The sequence below is a fragment of the Pipra filicauda genome, unplaced genomic scaffold, assembly GCF_003945595.2.
Source record: "Pipra filicauda isolate LSUMZ 115617 unplaced genomic scaffold, ASM394559v2 scaffold208_size1342795_pilon, whole genome shotgun sequence".
Taxonomy (NCBI): domain Eukaryota; kingdom Metazoa; phylum Chordata; class Aves; order Passeriformes; family Pipridae; genus Pipra; species Pipra filicauda.
The window spans coordinates 493,305-510,343 of record NW_024104319.1 but is presented as its reverse complement, the minus strand read 5'-3'; the positions used below and the strand labels follow the sequence as shown (position 1 = coordinate 510,343).

At 42.9% G+C, this 17,039-nt stretch overlaps 1 protein-coding gene across 5 annotated transcripts; it reads right to left on the bottom strand.

Moving 5' to 3' along the window:
* Nucleotides 1-1,126: 1,126 nt before the first annotated feature.
* Nucleotides 1,127-15,505, bottom strand: CLTA (clathrin light chain A). Of its 5 annotated transcripts, none has more exons than XM_027745241.2 (7): nucleotides 15,263-15,505; nucleotides 8,695-8,732; nucleotides 6,702-6,819; nucleotides 5,267-5,378; nucleotides 3,818-3,871; nucleotides 2,597-2,632; nucleotides 1,127-1,570 (listed from the first exon to the last, which is right to left on the bottom strand). In XM_027745241.2, the coding sequence occupies exons 1-7, from the start codon at nucleotides 15,471-15,473 to the stop codon at nucleotides 1,399-1,401; spliced, it is 741 nt and encodes a 246-aa protein (XP_027601042.1). In that variant the 5' UTR covers nucleotides 15,474-15,505; the 3' UTR covers nucleotides 1,127-1,398. The 5 variants fall into 5 exon arrangements, with proteins under 5 accessions (XP_027601042.1, XP_027601043.1, XP_027601044.1 ...); XM_027745242.2 differs by having other exon boundaries at nucleotides 6,702-6,816; nucleotides 15,263-15,492; XM_027745243.1 differs by lacking the exon at nucleotides 2,597-2,632 and having other exon boundaries at nucleotides 15,263-15,503.
* Between the last annotated feature and the right edge of the window lie 1,534 nt (nucleotides 15,506-17,039).

The window sequence follows — 17,039 nt, the reverse complement described above, 5'->3', positions numbered from 1 at the left end:
GTCGTCAGCAGCAGATTACAGCAGGTAGTTCCAGACTACCATTCTCATCACCACTCATCAGCGGCATGTGAATACACTTGCAAAGATGAAAGTAGCTCCAGTCACTACAAACAACAGTAAGGTACAGCTTAACTTATGAAGCCCAACTGGAAACCATTTATTCTCTATCTTACCCACCAAAAGGGGACAGCTGCTAGTAAGACAATTAGTACATTTTAGTCTGCATCTGCAACCCTTTTCAAGCTGCCTGGACCAACCTTCCAGCTTGTGTGTAAAAGGGATTAAAGCAATTACGCTACACAGTAGTTAAGATACTGTGTCTTTGATAAAAATGGTGGAATAATATATGAGACTGAACAAATTATTCTGACAGGAGAGACAACTAAGGTAAGCCTTAACAGAGCAAGGCTGGAATACAGTCCCTGTGAATACAGGGTGACCCGAGGAAGCAGAACAGTGATTTTCTGGAACAGTTTTTTTCAGATTCAACCACCTTGGCAGACAGAGCTCCAACCCACAGACGAACAGCAGTAAGAGCAAGCCTTCCCTTCTCTTGCTCTCCAGCTCTCCAGTTCACCACCCTGGTGGGAGAAAGTCTCTGCAAAAGTTAGTAAGGACAAAGACACAGTTCAAAAACATCCAAGCAGCCTCTGCACAACAGATCTTTTGCACTGAATACCTAGCAGAACAGAATATGCAGTAGAATATCAAAAGTTTTAAACTACTCAGTGCCCTGTACTGTATGTTAAGCCTAAGATGGGCAGCCAGAGTGACAGCAGAAAACTACACAGAACTGCTTACCTGCAGAAGTCAGTGTCCTCAGTTCCACTGGAACAGAGATAAGCTCCTTAACAAGCCTGCTGCTGCAGTTTCCTAGAGCTTTCATCTAGTGTGATAAATTGGATAGGGGAGCAGTTTTTAAACTAAAGCCCTCAAGAGCTTTAAGAAAGCTTAATGAAACAAGCAGGACAGCCTCGCAGAGACCAGGAGCACTGCTGTCTGGACTAGTCAGCAACAAGGTGAAATCACTAGCCATTATGAGAAATGTTTGCTCACACCCAATTCAAACACCATCTGTCAAAAGGGAGCAGGACACCACCTTAATTCATCCAAAGTCAAAAACACATTTTGCTGTTTAACAGATCTTTAATATCAATAATGTGGGAAGTGACACCTCAGTGCACAACAGCACAGAGACTACAGTTTTGGAGGTTCTCCCATTTCAGACACAGAAAGGAAACGTTGGGAAGAACATGCAATCAAACAATGATCAGATCTAGATACATCATGATGTTGTCCAAAAAAACACATTGAAACAATTAATCAAATTACTGCAAACATAGCTTCTCTGGGTAAGGTTAAGATATTGCATTTGTAGTGTTTCCATTGAGCTTTGCTTCAGCGAACCAGCGGAGCCTGCTTGAGTGAGATGAGGACTGAACGCATGCGGGACACATCTTTTGCCTGCTTACTAGACTTGGGATTAAAGTCACAGAGCTGAGCCACACGTTCCCACTCAGTGCCCGGAAAAACGTCTTCTGCATCATTCACAAAGGCTTCTTCAGCTGCCCTAAAAGCAATGCAATGCACTTTGTGTTAATGCCCAGCATATAAGACTCTCCTTCCCTTTTACAGGATGCAGTTTCTTTCATAAGAATGTGACCTGACAGCTGTTTGTGGACATTATGGCCACTTAAGATCCCACTGCCCCAATCCTGGAGATGAAAGTAGATTGCAATAGTATGCTATGCACAAGCAGTGCTGAAGTTTGCTGTGTAAAATGTTGGAATACAGGTGTTTGGTTTTAAGAACAGTTATTGAGTCTTTGCCTAAGGAGTCGCCACACAAAGTGCCAGGAAGTAAGGTACTTCTATGTAGGCATTTTATTTATGGTAAAATGCCCAGGTCTTAACTAGTTAAGACCCTGCCACTTGATGGCTTATATTGGACATTTGCCAACTGGAAATTTACAACTGCCTGCGAGCATATCTTAAAACAGATTCCATTTGAGGATTTAAATCAGCCCCAAGGCCTACAGGCCATCATAAAACTATCTGCTGATGATTCCCAATGCTGCAGTGAAGCAGCATGAATCATAAGAAATTTGTTATGAATCCCATGCCTGTGAGTGCTATAGGCTACGGTGTATTTTGGCAGAGGAGATGACTTGTTTGAGGTCAGCTCACAGAATAAATACTTTTCCACTGCTCTCACCCTACGGAGACTCTAAGGAGGCTTTGTATATTACATACAGGTTAGTGTCAGTGGCTTCCAGCTGTATTATTTTAGCATTTCTATGCTGCCAATAGCATTGCTTCAACACAGGGATAACACTCCAGCATCTAGTTTACGTGAACTGTGGGGCCCTGGTAGCTGCCTGAGTGCAAGAGAAATAAGCATCAAGAGATCAAACCAAATCCATCTACTCCAACAAGCAGTACAGAGAAAGCAGTGAAAATGACTTTCCCATGAGGGTTCAGCACTATTCACAGGGATGATAAGGTTACAGACACCACTGAAGACAAGGATCACTACAACACTGCTACTTTATGTGACATGACACTTGTAAGGGGCAGTGAAGATTTTTTTACTTAACTGTTCTAGGCTGTAGCAAGGATGATTTATGTTTGTGCTTAAAGGTGAAGAGAAGAAAAGAAACAAGGAGAGAAAGTTTAAGTCAGATATAGAAAATGAGAATGAGTTTAATGCAGATGATTAGCTGGCTGAACATGCACTAGTAGCTTAGCCTACATTCAGGAAACAGGCAGCCAGTTTTATTATGCAGCATTACACTGCACATTTGCATTGGACATATGAAAATAAGGGTTTTACTGAAAAAAAAACCTAACAAAATCAACTCCAGGAGACTTCAGAAAAGTTAAACACCACCTGTAAGTCCATCATTTCACAAGTCTTGGTTTACATCCACCTACAGTTAGCTAATAAATTCCACACTGAACCTTCAATATTAATCCAGTCAAAGCCACAACATGGCTCACCAGTACACCTTCTAAAGGTGTCACCTTACAATCTGTGATGTCCATCTTTTAATTCAAGTCTACAAATTAAAGGAAGAAATTAAAATACATGAACAAGCCAATGACCACTGCATTCCTTCTACCCCTTGGAAACAAGCATACTCACTGAGGCTTGAAAGTCATGGCTGTGTTCTTATTGACCCATTAGGCTGGCAAAACATCTACACAGAGCTGCTTCTAAATGTCTTCCGAGCAGCTTTTGCTGATTTTCCAATACCACCTTCTTGTACTTTTCATCTGTTCTCTTAACAGTCCCCCCTATTTCTACATGCACACACCTCTTCTATCCTGATTTACGTCAGGTGATTCCTTTCTACTTTCCTTGGCTTACAGAGCTTTATGTGCAAGCACTGCTTGAGTATTTTTCTGATTACGTAGGCAAATGCCTATTACAGACTTAAACACTGCTTTTCTGTGGAAGGACTAAATACAGCATCCATGTGAAACTGTAGTCCCTAACCCACATACCCAGCAAAGCACCTTGCTAAGCAGTGTTCACTGGCCTGGAACCAACTGTAAACCCCTGTGTCATTACCAAAATTCCAGTGGTATGTATACTACAAGACTTAATCTGAAAGTGCTACTTTGTGCAGCGCATACAAGAAAACTGCACTTAATACTGCAGATCAGAGTCAGTCCAAAAAGTAAAGGCTATTTACTTATATGAGCTTGTACTGCCCTGAAATATTCAGAATTCACCTTAAGACACTCAGCACTACTTCTGATCCTCCTTAGTATCTCGTTGACTAGCAAACAGAATTAGTAGTTAAGCAACATACACATAACCAATCACGTCAGCGAAGGGTTGTTTGTAGAAAGCTTCATCTGCCACCCTAGGTAGCAAGTAGTCCAACAGGCAGGCAAGCAGGCAGGAGAAAAGAAATAAGGATGAGAAGTACAGAACACAGCTGAAGGCAGTTTTAACAAGCACATTAACCTTGCATCACCTAGACTTACTGTAACAGGAAAGCAGTTACCACATGGAATATATTAATTAAGCCACTGATCAGAGGGGCAACACAAAAGTTCTGCTACATCCTAGAAGTGTGGACCAGCTAGTTGAGGACTAGAGCTCCAGTGTTAGCATTAGACTACTTCCAGTGAACAGAAACTACCATCAGGCAAGAGATCTCACCAGGCTCATGAGAACGCCAAACACTCCTGCACAACACTTGTTTAATGGGCCCTGCTCCAGAATCCATATCCTGCACTCAAACATTGGCCATAATAAAGCTGTGGGGGTATCATGAGCTCTGGCCACCAACTAGAAAAGTACCAATCCTGCTTCCCTTTCTTGGCCCAACAAAAAGATAGTGGATTCCTCAGTGAACGGAAGTGGCAAAGCCATAATTCTGTAGGCAGTGTAAGCCTCCTTTCTTCCTTTAGAAAGAAGAGTAGTCTACCTAGGACTCCACTTACTAAAGACAACCCTGATGGCTATTTTCAAAGAAAAATGGTGTTTCCAAAAAAAACTCCAACCAACCAAACAAAACAGCAGTTCATCTTGAAGTCTGTGAGTTCCCAAAGCATAAAGCAGTCCTGATGACTACCTGGACAGAATGAAGTAAAAATCTAAGTGGTGTTACATCGGTACTATCACATTTACCTTTATGTAGGCTTGAAGTCAAAATTCCACAGGGAACCTCAGATAGTGTAAGAGCTTACTGGACCAGCAGCCAAGTCATTAGTTTCTGCCACAGGGCCCATAATTAGACAATTCAAACCACCGCAGACACAGCCAGTATTTAGTTTTTCACTAGTAGAACTGACTCACAGTATTTCTGAAACACTTCCAAAAGGAGCGGCAAAAGGTTTTAACCTATAAATAATTTGTAGCAATGTCTAACTAGAACTCCATTTCTATGTGTTCTACAGATGGCAATAAGAATGCTGGTCTTGGGGTAGGTAAATGCTGAAATCACTGAAGTCCTGTGCAGCTAGGAGCATGCCAACAAGTGGATAGAGTAAAACATTTTCTGGCCATGTTCAAACTTTGTGTCTTAAGGAATCTTCAGTGATTCTGGATCATTCTTAATGCCTCCTCTTGCTATTCTTGGACATTTAATCTAGATTCCTTAAAAAAACTTGAAAAGATAGTTAGTAGGAGTGTTTATTTTAATGATCCAAAGGACTAGTGCCTTAGGACATACCAGAAGTATTCTAACCTCCCTCCCCAGCTATTTTCATCTCCAGTACTGTAACTCTTCCAATGGCTGGACAAACTTTACCTGTTACTGGCTTTTGTTTTCTCAAGCTTTTCATCTTGCCTTGCATACCACTCTTCCAACTCCTTTATTGCTTTCTCTTTCCATTCTGCTTCCTGCTTTCGTGAGTTTGCATCTGAAGATTTAAGAATTGATTTGTCAGTCGTGTTTGTTCCAGACATAAATTATTAACATTTCAAATGATGGCTCAGGATGCACTCCAGACAGTTGCTTCATCTACTCAGATAAAGGTAAGGAGATTTCCTGATTTATGCTATGAGAATTCTAAATACTATGAACATTCAAAGGATTAGCTAAACAGAATTCCTGTGCTGCATAACTGGGACAGTCCACTTCAGGATAGTGTTGTATTTGTAGACTAGTTCAGATTCAGTAAGTCTGTTGGTCTGCAAACTGCTCAAACCTTGCTATGCCAGTACGAGAACAAATCTCATCAAACTTTGTCACTTTAGACAAAGTGAGGGAATGTGGCACTCAGCATACTTTTACAACAACCTACAGTTCAAGACAAGCTCATCTGCTGTAACTAGCCCAAAAGAGAATCAACAGGGTCAGCTCTGTCCAGAACCACATTTTACAGAAGTTTCTATCCTAACAACTTCAAGCAAAGGCTCTTCCACAATGCAAGTGAAAAGCATATAAGTTTATAGGCTCTTAGATGCTGTGGATGGGTAGGTATCACTGCATTTAGTTTAGTTAATAATCCACTACTGTCTTAATTTAGCTATTAGATTAAGATCCATGTGGCAACAGATGGCCTCAGCAATTACAAAATAAGCAATCTTTATACTTCAGAAAAAAGTACTGAGGACTGCAGTATTTATTTATTATTATTACTATTTTGTTTTACTTACAAAAGCTGTTCATTTTCTGTCAGCTTATCTGTAAAGTACAGGTTCAGAGAGCCACTTGCTTGCTGACTCCTACACCAGTATTAAGTCTGCTTGCTGGAACACTCATCCAGACTTGCTGCTCAAACTCAAGAAGCATGTTAAGACTTGGAAAAGGCAGAGCCACGGCTGAGAAATCCACTGCTTAAGAATCACAGAATGGCTTGGGTTGGAAGAGGCCTTAAAGATCATCTAGTTCTAAGTCCCCTGCCATGGCAGGGACACCTTTCACTGGACCAGACTGCTCGAAGTCCCTTTCAGCCTAGGATGGGGCATCCACAGCTTCTCTGGGCAACCTGTGCCAGTGCCTCACCACTCTCACAGTAAAGGATTTCTTCCTAATAGTTAATCCAAACCTATCCTCTTTCAGTTTAAAGCCATTATAAAATGGTAAAAAGTCCCTCTGCCACTCTCCTGTCGGTCCACTTTAGGTACTGGAAGGCTGCTTTAAGTTCTCCCCAGAGCCTTCTCTTCTCCAAGGTGAACAACCCCAACTCTCTCAGCCTGAGAGCAGCTGACACTAAGTTACTCACAAATACCTTCCTTACCAAGTTGCTCCAGGCGTTCCTTTTGCTCCTCTCTCCACTTACGAATACTTTCTGGTTCTGACTGCAGTCGATCTGCTTGGGATATGGCAGCATAGCAGTTTGTAGGACCATTAGTCTCCTCAGAGAAAAGGAACAGTACAGTCATTTATACATGACAGCTGAATATTTCAGATAACTGCCTAGAAGCTACGCAAAATTAGTCTCTGTTTGAACTGAGCCCATTCATCTGACGTTATAACACGCTTCAACCACTAATAGGAAAAACGTCTTGCCACAAATTACATCAGGACTGAAGGAAATTAATACAGGACTGTCTCTAGAAATCAAACAAAAATTCAGGATGACTGGCAAGACAAGCACCACATGTACTTAGTGGCAGAGCACTAGGCCTGAAGAACACAGAAGACAATGCCTAGTGCCTTACTATACAGTCGTAAGCCTAGATATTATCCAAGTTCATTTCACCTTAAATTTTTACTGTGAAAGTAATTTTTTTTATTATTTTGTGCATAGGAGTTTAAAACATTCCCTGCAACTTACTTGTCTGCATCACAGACATTTGTAAACCTAACAGACACATCACAAAATTTGGATTGCTGTGTGCAGCTTATAACACTAGAGGCATTTCATTATTTAAGCATCAAAACAGGGTGAGTACTAGCATACTTTTTACTATATAATAGCTCAAACACTTGCAATGAATAGTGCTATCATTAATACACTGAATTCACAAAGCTAATCAATATTGTACTATTTGCTATAGAGGATACTACAAGTTTAACAATTTCTATTGCTTCGTCCTACCCTTAACAGAGCTGAGAAACATCTCTCCTCAGAGTACCAGATTGACTGCAGTTAACAACAGATTTATTTGGCTGTGCCTTGCCCCTCTTTGGACCTCCTGTAGTCCTCAGTGAAGGAATAATGCAAAGAGAAGGAGCTAGCCTGGTGCAACACCACCAAGCTTCATATTCCATCCAAAGCAAAATATACTGGCCAGCTGCAAAGCCAACTAATAGCTAAAACAAAAGTTATGTATAGACCATTCAGTCCATTTTTCCTCATAAAGAGGAAGCTCTATCAACCAAAGCAACTGGTCTCTTAGAATTTCAAACACAAAATCAAGGTATTTCATCTACCCTCTGTTGTATAAGGAAGTACAAAGGGCCAATAAAATACAATTTTCCCATCAATCTCACAGCAATGCTGAGGACATAGAAATATTAGCAGCAGTGAAAGTGGTTTGTGTCTCCACAGAGCTCCGCATTCACCTAAAACTCTAAGGAGAAGTAAGTAGCTCATATGTTGCTTCCTCCCCAAGCATTCATTTAATCAGGGCTAACCAGCCAACTGTGACACCAGGCAATGACAATGCCTTGGACAAACTGGTGTGAAATTCAGTTACAACACAGTGATTGCCTTAGCATGCCTCATTCCTCCCTGACACTAATAAAGCAGGTATCTTCTCCTATTGTCATTACCATGGCTGTCCAACATGCTTTCATATTCTGATTGAGCTATTTAGCCACCAGCTTAATTTCATGCAACTCTATGTCACTAAGAAATAAGTAACGTTTTCAGTCAGCTCCTTGTAAGACCAATCACAATAAGGCAACCAGGATGCACGAATTATCTTTAAAGAGCAAGCAAATCTGAAAACTCTGCCTTAAACTAGGTAATCAGAGCATGCTTTTAGCTTATCAGTGGCAAGTCAATGTGAAGCCATATCACAGAGCCTGTCAGCCTGCTTTATAGTGCTTGTGTACTACTAAGCCACAATTCAAAATAGAGGCAACTTAAAGCAGCAGTCCAAGTTCAGAAGAGGGGCATATTAAGAGCACTGACAACTTTATGAGATGAGCTACTAGAAGTTCCTTTTCAGAGACGAGACAAAAGCACATTAGAGATAATAAACGGGAAGTGTTAGTCTATATTAAGGTAAAGTTCTCAGAGTAGAACAGTACATTCTCAGTACAGAATACTTCTATCTTACCTGAGAGACATCCCCGTTAACCACTCCATCAACAGCATCTGCAAAGAGGTGACTCGTTTAGTCATTTGAGAAAAGACAGAACAGCCAGATTTACTGATTTCAGTAACTTGTATGAAAAGCTTTACTAGAGTATCTAATGTGAGAGTTGTGAAAATGAGTGTTCCTTGATACCCTACAGGACACTTTTTTTTCCCTGCACTTTTCTGGACAGGCATGAAAAAACAGGTGGGCCATTATTTTGCAGACCCAGTAATACGAGGGCATTTCTTCACCACAAGTTCCTGCTTCAAACTGTATAAACAGTAGAGCTGATACTGCTGAGAAGCTGCTTCAGCGTTCCAAAGATACTCCCACTTTCTCCTCCCAGTCTTAGAAGCTGACTGCTGTACAACTGTTCCAAAGTTAAAATGGATGACTGTCACTGTTTCAGTGTCTACTTGGAAGACTGATAATCTGGCAGCCAACACTCAGTAATTCTTATCCTAGTCTGGTTACGTCCTAATCAGCTCAAAAGATATAGCTAACATTCCTAGCAGTCACCTCTCTGCTACCATCTGTGATGACGTGCTTGGTAGCTTCCTACTTCAGCTGCAGCATTGTTATCCCTGAAGTGACACTGGCAATTGAGCCTCAGGAACTGATAAGCTACAGAACCTTAAAATTTCACCTTATTAAAGCATAGACATAGGGAACACATGTCAGTTGTGAGATAAACTTCTAAGTTTGTGAAACTATTTAAATCTCTGGACTAAGCAAAATACACCAAGATTTTCAAGAACCACTAAATCTCAGGAGGGCATGTCTCTGGAGCAGCATCACATAACATCTGCCTGCACGATACACCAAGTATCTCTCACCTGTAATGCCACCATGGATAAACTTACCACACAGAAGTGTTTCCACCACCTTACTACACCCTTCAGTGAAAGAAGTGACTGTACCAAGCCCACACTACAGTAAGCAGAAATATTATTTTGCACCATCTTCTTAAAAACAGATAGCTGACCAACGTAAAACTAAGAGCATTATGTTGCTGTATCTTTTATTTCTTTATGGCTAGGGGTATACCAGTTTCATGCTACCAGTGTTAATGGCACACAAGAAGCTCTTCATACTCCCTTACCGGGGAAGTAGGCAAGTATTTTAAGTCTTTATCCCTGAGCCATGAATAGCAATCATTAACTGTGCTAGGTAGAGGACTCTAAACTCATCAGTTCAAGAACGGCAGTTAAGTTGGAAGATACATAGTTACTAACTTCCGTAGAGAAAGACTCAAGTTAACAAAAATTAGCTTTTCAGTTATTTTCAGAGAACCTACTATTTTATAACTACCCTCCTATATCTCAAAGATGGTCACTACTTTGTCTGATTGCTACTCCTCTGCAAGGTACAGGAGCCTTTTTGAAGACAAAAATCACCAGCTAGGCAAGAGGGCTTTTAAGTTTTGAAGATGCTTCCAGGAACAGTGGTGATACAATGAAGTTTTCTTGTCACACCAACAGACACTCATTACGGTCTTCACTACTCAGGCTGGTAGACTGAGGTAAAAGGAACAACATCATTGCCAATGGCTGCAGCTCAGATGAAACAGGCAGTTTGTCTTAAGGCCATCTTTCTTCTGCACAGAACAGCCACTAACTAGCACTGAGCTGTCTCCAGAGGGCAACCAGGTCAGAGGCACCAAAAGTATTAGAACAAACTTCCCATCTGTTTTGAGCTCCCTAGAACTTGTGAGTAACATGCAGAGTCAGCATGCTGACTGAGCATACTGCAAGCAGAAGAGGAAATGGAACTGTACCAGCATGCTGTCATATGGCAATACAAGTATGGCAATTGGGACGAGATCAATAGTCAAACATCCCTTCATTTCAGCTCTCCAGTCTCAGTGCTTGTATAATTTAAGTATGAAGTCTAGAAAAGCTATCTGTTTGCCAGCCTTCATATGAATAACTAATGCCAGTTGTGTATCAGATATTTTTGTGCAATTTCATAACTGACTTCCTGCAGAAAAACTCTGAATACTGGTACTGCCGTCATAACATTTTCATCGGCCCTGAACAACGACACCCCTCTACTGGCTTCAGAGTTCATTCAATTCTATCACAGTATTGCACCTTGAATTTCCTGAAGTTAACATTCCACATTTAGAACTATCCCTTTCTAAGTAATGATCAATATTCCTTGTTGCTTGCTTCTGAACTTAAGATAAAGCTTTATTTCTAAGGACACTGTCCCAATGAACATGTCCAAACACCCACAATTCTGTAACACGTGCTGACAGTAGGGTAATATGAACTTTCACACAGCAACCCAGACATTTTTTAGAGTCTGGAAGGGTTTGGAGAGGGTAAGTCATACCATCTACCTTGGATTCACAGGACAGATGCAACCCCCAAGCTTGCCAGAAACACAAAGCTAGCACCAGGGCCTTCCACATTTACTACAGTTTACAAAAGAAAGGGCCGGGTAGTTTGAAGATAAATACAACAACCATTTGGTCACTTCAGTCTTAGAAGTCAATTTATGGCCTCAGAGGCTTATCATAATGAGGATCAACTACTGTGAAGGCTACCACATGCATTAATACCATTCAGTACCACTAGGCTAAAAGGAAGTTTGCTTAGCCTTGTTCACCTGCCTCTCTGAAGTCTTACTCTCAATGCACAAGAGGACTGTTATCAGAAGAGTCAGAGGCAGGGATTTGCAGACAACTGAAACACTTTTCTTGTGCTCTTTTAAAATAAAAGTACTTTTAATGAGTAATCTTCAGCATCTCTTTTAAGCAGTAAGTATTCTACTTCTTCATTGCTACTTTCAGTGAACTAGTAGCTGTAGTTAAAGCAACAGAAGAACATAACCAAGTGTAATATATTCTGACATAAGGTTAAGCAACATCACCACTCAAGGTCTACTTTCCCATCCTTTTTCTTCTGGGCACAGTCATGCTTCCCCTTTACCTACCCCTCAACCGTAAGACAATAAGAAAGTAGACTTTTCTACAAAGTTTTTGTTTAGATAGTTACGCAAGAACCTGGGGAAGAAATAGTTTTTCTATACATAACTCACTCGCGTGCCTATGTGCAAAATAAAGCTAAGCAGCTTAGGAAGAGTGCTTCTTTCCTGTGTTTTAGTTCTAACCTGCTGTCATGTCAAAACCCATTAGAGTTCCTTCATTTTCACGATAATCAATAAACAAGCACTAAACCACACCTGCATTAACACCGTGCCGTAACAGCTTCTGTAATCTCCCGGTAGATGTAGTATTCTCTTGCAAACCAAAAGCTGGGTTTTTCTGCCCTGAGTTTCATAATAAATAACGCAGCATCACTAACACAACTTAAACAGATACCATTCCTTCATTACACGTTTCTTGGTGCTGCCTTATGGTGCTCTGAAGTATCGGACGCTGATTGCACAGCAAAACCTAGAACAATGGCTGTTCAAAAGATCAAGAAAAAATCAGTAGTCACAGAGAAGTAACTCGTTTTGTCTGTGGTGCTAATTACAGAGACAGGAGGAATAAATTCTTTGCCAAATAATTTTCAATTAAATTGATATTCACTTCCCGAAATGCTATTATACGCAGTTTCTTGACAAACACAAAACACAATTAAGTTTCTTAATTGCTAGAGCCTCATGAATGTCTTCGGTAGATGGAGAAATGTCATTCAGTCAAGTCCATATAAAACTAACAGAGTTTAAAAATGTGAAGGCAATGAGACTACTCGGCCTACATATAACTTGTGTGTGTTTCCATAATTGTTGACATATATAACTGCTTGTCTTTGAATGAAATTTTCCATAGGAAGCTACTCAATAAACTGTCACAAGGTTTTTATATCGACATACAGGACCTAGAAGCCACACATTTCCACTTGAACTCACTCTCTCCTGCTCAGAGAACATAGCAAGTGAACTGATATAACCTGAAGACCTAGAATTGTCAGACTGCAGAGAAATTAAGAATTTGACTGTAAATATATGTAAACATTGATTTACCACTGAAATCTCATGAGACATCAAGTTACTAATAACTAGGCAACAGCACTGTATTATTTGATTCATACAGCCCTTCCTGCTTTCTGAAGCAGTGGTTATGCTTCATCTTTCACGGGAAATTAGTTTTTCACATGTCCAGGAAGCTTGAACAGGACAGCTCTCTACATAATGAAAGGCCTACTGGATCAGGCCACTAGTCCAACCCTGACCATGGCAACATGAAGTGATGCTGTGTGAGACACAGGAGCCTGGCGACGCTCTGCCATTCCCCCCACACTCACCCAGTATCCACCATTACAACAATTAACAGAATTCCCAATATTGACATTAACAGTCCATGAAGCTCCTGTCCATGTATTTATCTAATCATTTATTAAGAGACTTCAAATTAAAATCTGTTTGTTGATGAGACACTATGATTCTTAAAAGCATATGTCAAGAAGCTGGTGATTGCTTGTCACAATATTTTGAAGTTAAGATCTTCAAACTTCAGTCGAGAGCTGCCCAAGTTATTTATTACTTTTGGCCCAGTATTTAGAAAGAAAACTTATCCAATGACCTGTGACCAAGGAGTTCAAAAAAGGTTACAGTTAAAAAAAGTAAATCCACAAATCCCTGATCACAACCCTTAAGCATTGACATAAGAATTAGTATTGTTTAAAGAAGAAATTTGCATTCACCTATTTAATTACAAAACAGCTTAATGAGCTAATATGCACTAGAGACTACAACTGCCTGATATTTATTAAGGTACTGATCAGATGATAGGAAATCTCTAACACAAATGGCAACAGAAGTCACCAGATCATTTGACACCATGACTGAACCAGTACATTTTGCATGGCTGCAGTCTGCTGCGCCTTTTAACATGGAGGGAGAGAGTACAGGCTCTGACAGTCAAAAAAATCAATGTTCTGCTAAAAAGCAGGACCATCAAAAGTCCACAAGCACCGTCTCCCATGCCTATTTAACAGGCCAAAGCTCAAATGCAACCGTAGTGCATACAAGGAAAGATGACATAAAGCTCACACATAGACTTCCCAGATCCTGAGATCATACTATCATATTTATTACTTTATGAACCTCTTTCTAGAGAAAGCTCTCCAATAACACTTCTGCATTTCATGACAAATCAATTGACGTGACTTGACAAAAAAATCTCTTGAAAAGCAGCTTAAGAACTACTTTTAGATATCAATTCAATCTAGAAGCATTTAACAGATTGACTTTTTCACAAGGAAATACTCTGCAACAGTCACGCTGAATGCATGTAGAGCAGGAATGCCTCTTGCTGGTTCTAGTACTTTCTGAGAAAGAACAATGACAGAACCTTCTTCAAAGAAATTAGTTCCCCAACAGCTGCTTTAATGTTCCATAGACTGTTTGGAACATAAAGCCACTGTTAGGCATAATGTCTGTCTAAGGCTTTTGAAAGTAAGAAGCAAAGTGTCCACTGTGTCTGTTTCTGCACTACACATAGAATAACGGAAGTCAAATTATGTTTGATACCAAAACAGGATGGTGGTCTGATAACAATTATCCTCATGTTCTAGTGCTGGAGCAAGTTACTCCCTGGTAAACACCCTTTTTCACAGGAAGTATGTAAGCCTTATGTTTTGGACTTCAGGAATGAGCTGGTCCTAAGGGCAGTGCTACCACTAAATAAGCACTGGAAGCAGCAGGTCTCCATTACTCAGTTTATCTAGTTAAGCTTTATTCCAAGAGATACTATAAACCTGCATCCTCAAACGTAAGATACACTGTTAATTTCAGAAATCAGGCTGCAAAATGAAGACTTCGTTCTCAAGATGTTCTGACAGGGAACTGGAGAGCAAAGTTATTCAACTTATTTTGAAGAATCAGAGTGGCATCCTCCTGCCGCGAGAAAGGAACGTCATATGAGAACAAATATGTTCCTGTGGACCTAGTGATAAGCAGAAGCAAGGTCTTCCAAGAGTGCTGGAACATCAACTCCTTTCCAGTCAGACTTCAGTTAAAACCTTTCATAATGATAAGTGTTTATTCAGGGCTGCTCTGGCTACCATTAGACTAACTGGAAACACGCTGATTTTTAGTTCTCTCCTCTGAACGAGGGTTCTGCAGTGTCAGGTTTGTCACATTCAGTACAAAGGTTACCAAAGAACAAAGGCTAAAGGTTTACTAAAATTAAACATTAGCCTAATTGCTCTCATACTTTAAGACTAAGATAAATCCCGCTGAAGACAAGAAACCCAAGGGGCAGATTTATTCTGCTTTCAGCGGCCCTTCCTTTCAGGCAGGCTCCTGGATTAGAGATCAGCGCCGTTCTCATCGGGATACACCTCGGGCATCTCCAAGAGACACAAACTGCACCCGAGGGAGCAGGGAGGCCGCTCACCTTGTGGCACAGCACACTCGGGACGGTCCTGACCCTCCCGGGGCCACCTTTAGGCAGCCGAGACCCGCTCGGGGTAGGAGCCGGGGCGAGGGTCCCGCCGGCACCGCCCCCGCCCGGACACGGCGCCCCCGAGGCAGAAGGGGAGCCGGGACCCCTCGCCCCCGTCCCCCGCGCCGCCCCCTCAGGGCGTACCGTCGCCGAGGCCCTCGGAACCCTGCAGCGCTTCGGGCACCTCGCCGTTCTCCAGGATGCCGTAGCCCTCGTCGTTCTCGATGCCCGCCATCTCGGTCTCCTGCTGCGCGAGGAAAGCGGCGGCAGGATCCTCCTCGGCGCCGTCGGGCGCCCCGTTGCCGGCCGGCGGCTGCTGCGGCTGCTGGGCACCGAAGAGCTCCATGTCGGCCATGGGGGCGGGCGCGCGCTGCGGCTCCGCACCGCGCCTACGCCGGGCAGCGCGCGGGCGGAGGAGCGGCTGCGCCAATGAGCGGCCGGCGCTGCCCGCCGTGGCCAATCAGCGAGCGGTGGCGGCGGGGCTGGCGGAACGCGAGCCAATCAGCGCCCAGAGCGGCGGCGGCGGGCGGGGTCTGTGCCTCCCCGGCCCGTGCGGGCCCGCCCTGCTCGGTGAGCCGCGCTCCGCCGGGAGCTGCTGCGGGCGCTGCTGCGGCCCCACCCGCGCCCCGGAGAGGAGTGCGAGCCTGCGGAACACGTCGGTGAAAACACCGGTTCTTCCCTCTGCGGTGTTTTTTTCTTTTTTTTTGTGTTTTCTCCCCGGCATTGGGAAGCTTAAAGCACGGAGTCACAGAGTGGGTCAGGTTGGAAAGGACCGCTCTGGGTCGTGTGGTCCCTGCTCAAGGAGGGTCGTCCCAGAGCACGTGGCAAGGGGTTGCGAACGGACGGTTCTTGGATGTCTCCAGTGAGAGAGACTCTGCAGTCTGTTCCGGTGTCTCACCGCCCTCACAGTAAAGCAAATATCTAACCTGAATTTCCCGTTTTTCACTTTGTACCCATTGCTCCTTGTCCTGTCAGTACTGTTCCTGATGAACAGCCCGAGCTTCCTCAGCCTGGCTTCATACCGGAGGTGCTCCAGTCCTGTTATCAACTTCGTGGCCCTCCTCTGGACTTGCTCCAGCAGTTCCACGTCCTTCCTGTGTTGGGGACACCAGAACTGTTTGCAGTACTCCAGGTGGGGTCTCACAAGAGCACAGTAGAGGGGAAGAATCACCTCCTTCAACCTGCTGACCACAGAGATAGCTTATTGGCACAGCAGAGAGTAGGGGGAGGGAAAGATATTGCTGAAAGAAAGGAGAAAATGATGGTGGCAGCTCCTAAGCTGATCCAGTTGCTGCAAGACGTACCTGTTTAACTCCACTTACATGCTGCCGTTAAGTCTGTGTGTACATTGCATGGTATATTAGAGGCAATGCCTGTGCCTGCGGCCCACCGGGCCCCAGGGACACACGTCTCCAGGATGAAGGACCACCGCCTCCCTAAGATCTTGCTTTATGATGAACTTGCCACTGGCTGCCACAAGAGAGGAGCCCCAAAGAGAAGATACAAGGACTCCCTGAAACAACATCTCGGCCTTGGCCATATTGATCACCATAACTGGTCTACTCTGGCCTCCAATCAGGAGATCTGGAGACACACCATCTATAACGCAGCTGTCTCCTTTGAGAACACACGCAGGATCACCCTTGAGGAGAAAAGGCAACGCAGAAAGAATCGTGCCTTGCAGAATATACCACCTAAGGAGTCTTTCTGCTGTGCCTTTTGCAGCCGGTCATGCCTGTCTCGTATTGGCCTTTTTAGCCACTAACGTGCTTGCAACAAACGTGGGTAGAGCCCTTCCCAAATCTTCGTTTGCGAAGCCCGGCCATGATGAGAGGTAATGCCACCCAGGCCTATGTTATAGTCCCATTCAAACACCTTTCAGAAAGAAAGGTTTCCCACATGATTTTAACGGTGTGAGACA